This window comes from Citrus sinensis, chromosome 3 (assembly GCF_022201045.2).
Source record: "Citrus sinensis cultivar Valencia sweet orange chromosome 3, DVS_A1.0, whole genome shotgun sequence".
Lineage (NCBI taxonomy): Eukaryota > Viridiplantae > Streptophyta > Magnoliopsida > Sapindales > Rutaceae > Citrus > Citrus sinensis.
Genome location: NC_068558.1, coordinates 22,374,239 through 22,382,675, shown reverse-complemented (window position 1 = coordinate 22,382,675; position 8,437 = coordinate 22,374,239). Strand labels below are relative to the sequence as shown.

At 36.6% G+C, this 8,437-nt stretch overlaps 1 protein-coding gene across 1 annotated transcript; it reads left to right on the top strand.

Annotated features, from left to right (window-relative positions):
* The first annotated feature begins 2,462 nt into the window (after window positions 1-2,462).
* Window positions 2,463-8,437, top strand: LOC102610171 (NADH dehydrogenase [ubiquinone] iron-sulfur protein 1, mitochondrial). Its single transcript, XM_006478036.4, has 5 exons — window positions 2,463-2,982; window positions 3,097-3,343; window positions 4,408-4,702; window positions 6,763-7,137; window positions 7,320-8,437. Exons 1-5 carry the CDS (start codon window positions 2,574-2,576, stop codon window positions 8,217-8,219), a joined length of 2,226 nt encoding a protein of 741 aa, XP_006478099.2. The 5' UTR covers window positions 2,463-2,573; the 3' UTR covers window positions 8,220-8,437.

Below are 8,437 nucleotides of genomic sequence, written 5' to 3'. Positions count from 1 at the left end.
GTTGATACCAATGCATAGCGTTTAGAAAAAAAATTAAAATAAATTAGAATACGTGCTTGAAACGGCAACATTTCACGTGTTATCAATAATTTGTTATATTTAATTAAAAAAATATTTAAAACGCTGCCATTTGAGAGTGATTATTTTTGTAATTATACTTATTTAAAAAATAAAAAAAATAGTACATGACATTTACCCATCACCTCAGGTTGTATTTGTATCAGTCACGAATATATCATTAAATAATGACAAAACCATTATACATCACGAAAGTATCATGTTTTCATGTTAGAAACAATAGCGTTTAGAAAAATAAATTAAAAAATTAAAATAAATTAGAATACGTGCGTGAAACAGCGACATTTCACATTTCACGTGTTATTAGTAATTTGTTATATTTAATTAAAAATAATATTTAAAAATAAATTATACTTATTTAGAAAATAAAAAATAAAAAAATAGTACATGACATTTACCTATCATCACTTCATGTTGTATTTGTATCAGTCACGAATATGTCATTAAATAATGACAAAAGCATTATACATCACAAAAGTATCATGTTTTCATGATACATTCATGACACAACAATATATGCATAAGGTCTATGTCATTAAAATTCATTTTGTTAGTAGTGTCTATTGTATCTTTCAATTTTATGCTTGGGGTTTTTCAAGCGAAACTTCTTAAATTTCTCACCTTTGCCATTCAAAGCATTGTCAAATCTATCATATATTGTTTCCTACAACAAATGACCCCGCGAATAATTTTAGAAGTAATCTATATCATCTACTTCATCAAGCAATGAGAAATTCATTTGGTAATGATCTTTTCCTCCATTTAATACTCTATCTGCAAATAATAAAGTGCAATCTTTGAGTAAGGAAACTTCATTGTTAAATCCTCAAATCTTGAGTCGAATTCAATAAAGTTCATGTTGTGTAGCCTACTGTCAAAATACTTATTAAGTAACCTACGCACTATCTTTTGATTTTTGAGTAAGGCAACTTCACTATAGAAAAGTATGTTAACTAGACAACACTCTCCAATTAATAAGTGTATCAAATGCTTACCAATTTCAAACCACAATGGATCATTGTTGTTGTATTTTCCATGGGCCACCTACTTGAGCAACACGTTATGCACAATTATGCAACTGAATAGAGAGCTCTGCGACTTCATAAAATGTCCAAATAAGTCTTTCTTGAATAGTTGCAACTGCTATTTTGTTAAATTTTCCCGAATGGCTTTTACAACTATATCAAATTTATACATACTTCTGATACGCCTGAGGAAATTATCGCCATAAGCTATCTTCATCATGCACGCTTCCTTCGTCGGTCTAAATGAATTATGCTTTGCTATTTTGGATTTTGTTATGTATTTATCACAAATTACATAATTAACTTGATCTATTACATTTATAACAAGTTAATAACATTGACAAGTTAAGAGCATTTAAAAAAAAAAACTGAAATTTGGTGTCGGTCTGCATGTCACACCAACTTGGTGCAATCAGGTGAGATAAGCATACTATCCCACCAAGATTGGTGCGACAGGTTGTCTGTCCCACGAAAACATAGCGATACAAATGTTGTGCTTACATGCTACATGTTGGCTTCACAAACAAGTGTGTGTTGCATAGCATACCATCACAGTACAACACAAAGAAAGGGGAAACCCACTCTATTCTCAATCCACCACTGTCACCACCAACACCACACAACAACAACAACAACAATGAAATAAAGCAAATATTTCAAATAACTAACCTAGATTTTTTAAACTTGAACCATTGACTTAGGTGATCTTCGCCACCATTGAATGTGATTTCAATTATCTTTGGCTCCAATGATGGACTCTGATGATGCTCTGAGCTGCCTACGATGGTTGAGAGATTTAGGGGAGAGAGATTTCAGCGAGAGAATCGGATGAGTATGACAGAGATAGTTTTCCTGAGCGGGATGCTTTAAACCGTTTATTTTTGTGATCTTGGCCGTTGTTGAACATGACTTCGGTAACCGCCAACAATGGACTCCAATGATGCTCTAAGCTGCCCACGATAGGTGGGAGATTTCAAGGAGAGATGTTTTAGTGAGAGAAATTTAGGTGACAATGACAACAGTAATTATGTCCAAAAAATTTGGTGTTTGGCTAGTTTTGATTTAAAAAATTTATGTGGCTATTTTTATAATTTTCTAAAATTTTGTGGCTACTTTCATAAATTTACCCAATTACATTGTGATTTTCCTATGTGGTTTTCGTTTTCTCGTTTAATAATTCCACCATTCTGTTTTGGACTCTTCAAAGCCTAAGGCCAAGCCCCTTGCCTTTGAAAGTCGGCGTTAGCAGACTACAAATGTGTGGTTACAGCAACTCCAACATTCTGCTTTTGGATTCTTCAAAACCTAGGCCCAAGCCCGTGGTCGGTGAAATCAGGATTCTATTGTGTGCTTACAGAAGCTCAGTAAACAAACCCAACCTTTTAATCTCTGAAAAACGAACACTGGTACAGCTGAAGAACAACGTTCAACATCAGACCACACTCGAGCTTGAGCGAGAGAGAATCGAAAATGGGGTTAGGGTTGTTAGCATCGAGGGCGATGAGACCCCTCAAGTATTCAAACTCCAGAGTCTTTATCCGGTCCATCGTTTCCAAACCGGAGCTCCAATCACCCGAAGCTTCTTCAGCAGCAGCGGCTACAGCGCTCGAACCGGATCTCCCCCCTCGATCGCCCGTGGGTGGGGCCCGGGTCCATTTCCCCAACCCGGAAGATGCAATCGAAGTGTTCGTCGATGGTTACCCGCTCAAAATCCCCAAGGGCTTCACCGTTTTGCAGGCCTGTGAGGTCGCCGGCGTTGACATTCCTAGATTTTGTTATCACAGTAGACTTTCGATTGCCGGAAATTGCCGAATGTGTCTCGTTGAAGTCGAGAAATCGCCCAAACCTGTTGCTTCTTGCGCCATGCCTGCTCTTCCCGGTTAGCTTTCGATTTCCTATTAGGGCTTATTGGTTTATTGGTTTGTTTGTTTTTTAATTCCATTTTGATTATTTGATTTTTTATTTTATATTAATAATGTGTGTTTGATTTTAGGAATGAAAATTAAGACGGATACACCGTTAGCTAAGAAGGCGAGAGAAGGGGTGATGGAGTTTTTGTTAATGAATCATCCTTTGGATTGTCCAATTTGTGATCAGGGTGGTGAATGTGATCTCCAGGATCAGTCTATGGCTTTCGGTTCTGATCGTGGCCGCTTCACTGAAATGAAAAGATCTGTTGTTGATAAGAATCTTGGTCCGTTGGTGAAGACTGTCATGACTCGATGTATCCAATGCACAAGGTTAGAATCTGGTTGTATCACGTCGCTTGTTTCTCGAAATCTTCTCAGTGAAGCTGAGATTTTTATTTGTAAAAATATTTTGAATTTATTGGCTTTTTTAGGAAACTTATTTTATGCTGTCATAAGTGAGATAGTAATTATCATTAGAATGCCTGAACAAAATGTTAACTTTTTTAAGGGTAGCTAGATTATTGTGATAAAGGGAGCCTTCAACTATATTTTGTATTTGTGTGTAGGCAGTTCTTCAGATGTAAACTGATTGTTGTTGTATTCAATAAGCTTTTATATATTTGTTTCTTATTCATAAAAGTAAAAAAAGAAAGAAACCCTGCTACACATGCGCGCACACACACACACACACATCAGATTACCATATGTTAGATGACAAAACTTTCCTGCTTTTAGAGAGTGAGAGAAAAATCTTTGGTTTTATGTAGATGTGTTGTGTTGATTGTATTTGGATCATTTCTTCATAGAGGAATGGTAGAATTCTTTTAGGATGGTTCTGGGAGGACATTCAAAGTTTTTGGGAGGAAATTTTGCTTTTCGGCATCGTTATGAGTAGTCCAGAGTCCAAAACAGAATTTAACTTTAGAGGAGGTGGAGGTTTCCAAATGGGAGCTTTGAAAAACATATAAAGAAGAATGTTTAGGGGACCAAGCTCAGTTATCCTTTTCTCAAAGAGAGAAGAAACCTTAAAAAATGCAAGCAATGAGGAAAATTCCTCCACCTCTCTTGTATGGTTATGTCAAAATAAATACTTCATTTAAAAAAATTTCCAGAGGAAGAAATGATAAGATCTTGGAATGAATAATTGTTTGCATGCAAACAAGAAATCACATCTAGGGAATCAAAACATGAAAGGAGAGCCGTTTCTCCATAGGTCTCCAAAAATCTTAAGGTATTGGATTTAGCTATTCGATCTTTTGGTTGGTTTTGCTATGAGTTATATATGAATTTTTCCCTTTGTAAATAGCTTTTTGTTTTAACAAGATCTGTGTTCCTTAGTTGTGACCGTGAAAATTTTTATCAGCTTCCGTCCCTTACAATTTCTGGCTCAACAGGTGTGTTAGGTTTGCAACAGAGGTTGCTGGAGTACAGGATCTTGGCATGCTAGGTCGTGGCAGTGGAGAGGAAATTGGAACTTACGTGGAAAAACTTATGACAAGTGAACTTTCTGGAAATGTGATAGATATTTGTCCTGTGGGAGCCCTTACTTCAAAACCTTTCGCATTCAAAGCCCGAAACTGGGAGTTAAAAGGAACAGAGACCATTGATGTAACTGATGCAGTCGGATCTAACATTCGAATAGACAGCAGGGGTCCAGAGGTCATGCGCATCCTCCCGCGGTTAAATGAGGTAGCTTTTCATTAACTGGACCAAATTTTAACTTTCTTTACTCCTGTTGTTTGTTGTTTGTTGTTTGTCTCCACCGAAACATCAATTTTTTACCTTGTATATGCAAGTATTTTTCTGTCATGGACCATTTTGATATTATTTAAGGAAACAAGGCTTCGTTCTCCTTTTGAAAGAAACAGACTAGGAAGACAGATAGGTTTTGCTTTGTTAAGTAATAGGAATTTGATAAAAACTCTTCAGACAAACCATGTCTGGTGCATTTACCTATGAAAGAATTTTGCTAGGCAGATTATATCAGATTGTTGCATCTTGTATGAAGTGGGAAACTATCATGGCTCAGTTATAATTGAATTTGGTTGTAGTTATTTCTCTTGTGTTTTAGTAAAGCCCTGATTAACTTTAATGATACAAATTTTTATTGTTTTATTTCCGGCTTCTTTTATGAAGTGGGAAAACCATCATAGCTCAGTTATAATTGATTTTGGTTGTAGTTATTTCTCTTGTGCTTTGGTGAGCCCTGATGAACTTTAATGATACAAATTATTATTGATAAAAAGTGAACTTTATTTGCTTACATCAATCTTTTCATCCAGCTTTCATCACAGCACTCAGGTACTTAAAGGCTGAAGTTTGTTTGTTCTTCTGAAAAAGTGCCACGTACCACCTCGTAATTGGCTTTGATGTCATTGTAATACTATGCATGAAGTTGTGCAAATGATCATACTTCATATACTTTTGGCATGTTGATATTTTGATAGGTTTATTAGTTTTGGGATAATGAGTTTTGTTCCTTTAAGATTAGTGCCCTTCTAAGTTAGATGTATTTTGCATTATTTAAATCATTCTAGAATTTGGAAACTGAATTCTTTGTTTGGTGTACTATATCAATAGAATTTGGTGCATAATTTTGTCTTGTGTGGTGAATTTATTGATACCTTGTTTCTCAAGTGAAAGTTACCGTTGCACGTGCTTACTCCAATGAGAAAGGGTTACCCAGTTGTTTATGATGCAAATTTTTCAACATGTTACTTGAGTCATTTTGCCCCATACTGTTCTAGGGGAAGACTACATTTTGAATTGAATTAGACTTTATTCCACTCATGAAACTCTAGCGGTCACAGTTCCCTGCTCCAAAAATCAATGCTTGAAAGCAGGAAATTCGATTTGTTTACAAGTAGTTTCGATATTTCAGCAATGTGCATTTTCTTGCTGCTTCTTCTTCTTCTTTTTTATTTTTATTATTATTATTATTTTTTTAAAGTTGGTTTTTCATGTTATCATCTTATGAGGTGTGAAGCTAAAGGTCTTATTATTCTTTCAGGTCGATCTTATCTATAATTCTCAGTTAATTAGTAAGAGGCTATTTGATTTTCCTATAGTTTGCTGTTTGCGAAACCAAATCAGTGACCTGAAGAATAACATGATAATTGATTCTGTCAGATTCTATTAGTATCTCTGTTGCAATAGTTAATTGTTCACTCTTCTCATTTTGTCTTAATTGCTACTGGAATATAGACAGATCTCTTCTCAGCCAGTTGGCACTTTGGTGCTCTTAGAATGTTAAATATATCTAACGGTATATGTTTAAGAATTAATTTGTGGTTGGAAACGGAATGACTGCAAATTTGGCAGACTCTGTTTACTTATTCAATGAATGCAAAACTTCTTACGGATTGACTGCTTAAATGGTTGGTTTGGTAACTTAATGATTTTCTGTCTACAGTCTTGACGATTTTGACTACATGCTCTGTTTCAGTTCATAGAGCACTCTGGAGTTTTCTTTATTTCATTTTCATAGACTGGATTGAGCTTTAGTTCTGATTTTGACTTGAGCTAGTAAACATTTGGAGGCGATTAAATATTTAACCTTGTTATTTTTATGTTTTATGTGACATTAAATGTAAGAAAAAATGTCCGTAGTGTTGTGCAATGAGGATATAGATCCCTAGGGGTAGAAGCTAAAAAAGTTCGATGCTTTTGTTTAGGTTCATATCTTTTAAGCATCTTTTGAGTTCAATTTCTTAATGCTCCAGTTGTCTGACTGTTCATATTTGTTTCAGGATATAAACGAAGAATGGATCTCAGACAAGACCCGTTTTTGTTATGATGGTTTGAAGAGTCAGAGGCTAAATGATCCAATGATTCGTGGTGCTGACGGGCGCTTTAAGGCTGTAAACTGGAGAGATGCCTTGGCTGTGGTTGCTGAGGTTATGCTTCAGGCTAAACCAGAGGAAATTGTGGGGATAGCTGGTCGGTTGTCTGATGCAGAATCCATGATGGCACTAAAAGACTTCTTAAACAGAATGGGCTCAAATAATGTATGGTGTGAAGGAACTGGTGCACAATCAAATGCTGACCTACGATCAGGATATATTATGAATACTAGCATCAGTGGCCTCGAGAAGGCAGATTGTTTCCTTTTGGTTGGTACCCAGGTAATGCTTAATCGTCTTCTTTCAGTATGTAGTATAAGTTGTCCCTTATGATGGAAAATTACTTATCCGTTGGCCCTTGTACGATAATTTCTTCAGATGATGCATTTGAAAATAAGGGCCGTCCTACATGTGTTCCATCTTTAGTATTATTTTGATCTTATTTTTACGTTTTATATTTGCAGCCTCGAGTAGAAGCTGCTATGGTAAATGCCAGAATCCGCAAGACCGTCCGAGCAAACAATGCTAAGGTGGGTTACATTGGTCCTGCAACAGATTTGAACTATGATCACCAGCATCTTGGCACCGGCCCGAAAACACTTCTTGAAATTGCTGAGGGTCACCACCCGTTTTTCTCTGCAATCTCAAATGCCAAAAACCCGGTCATTATTGTTGGTGCTGGACTCTTTGAGAGGAAGGATAAGGATGCTATTTTCTCTACTGTTGAAGCCATTGCAAAAAAAGGGAATGTTATCAGACCTGATTGGAATGGGCTCAATGTTTTGCTTCTCAATGCTGCTCAAGCTGCAGCCCTGGACCTCGGACTTGTGCCTGAGTCCAGCAACAGCATTGAGTCTGCAAAGTTTGTCTATCTCATGGGTGCCGATGATGTGGACTTGGAAAAGCTTCCAAATGATGCCTTTGTTGTTTATCAGGGCCATCATGGTGACCGTGGTGTCTATCGCGCCAATGTAATTCTCCCAGCATCAGCTTTTAGCGAGAAGGAAGGGACTTACGAAAATACTGAAGGTTGCACTCAACAGACGTTGCCTGCAGTTCCAACTGTTGGTGATGCCAGAGATGATTGGAAGATAATTCGGGCACTTTCTGAGGTGGCAGGGATGCGTTTACCTTATGATACAATTGGAGGCATTCGATCCCGGATCAGGACAGTGGCACCAAATCTCTTGCATGTGGATGAGAGAGAACCTGCTACTCTTGGGCCTTCTTTGAAGCCCGAGATCAAAAGTGAGATGGATTTGACTCCTTTCGGTAGTGCTGTTGAGAATTTTTATATGACTGATTCTATTACCAGAGCATCAAAGACCATGGCCCAATGCAGTGCAATGCTGTTGAAGAAGTGAGTGATTGGCTTTGCGGATTACTCAAATAATTGTGTCAAATTTTATCTTTTTTTTGGCTGCCGTAAGATTATCTTATTGAAGCTGTTTATTTGCCAATCTTCTGAAACAATGGAAGTATTTTCCAATAAAGGAAATTAGGCATTGTTTGTTTCCTTGTAAAATGATCTACAATGTAAAAGCGCTGTTTGCTTTATAAAACCAAATGATTTTGTCATAAA

Excerpts from the sequence above, each read along its gene's own strand:
- LOC102610171 (XM_006478036.4), top strand. The coding sequence starts at position 2,574 with ATGGGGTTAGGGTTGTTAGCATCGAGGGCGATGAGACCCCTCAAGTAT. Across the intron at positions 3,344-4,407 it reads CGATGTATCCAATGCACAAG|GTGTGTTAGGTTTGCAACAG; the intron begins GTTAGAATCTGG and ends CTGGCTCAACAG. Across the intron at positions 7,138-7,319 it reads TCCTTTTGGTTGGTACCCAG|CCTCGAGTAGAAGCTGCTAT; the intron begins GTAATGCTTAAT and ends TTATATTTGCAG.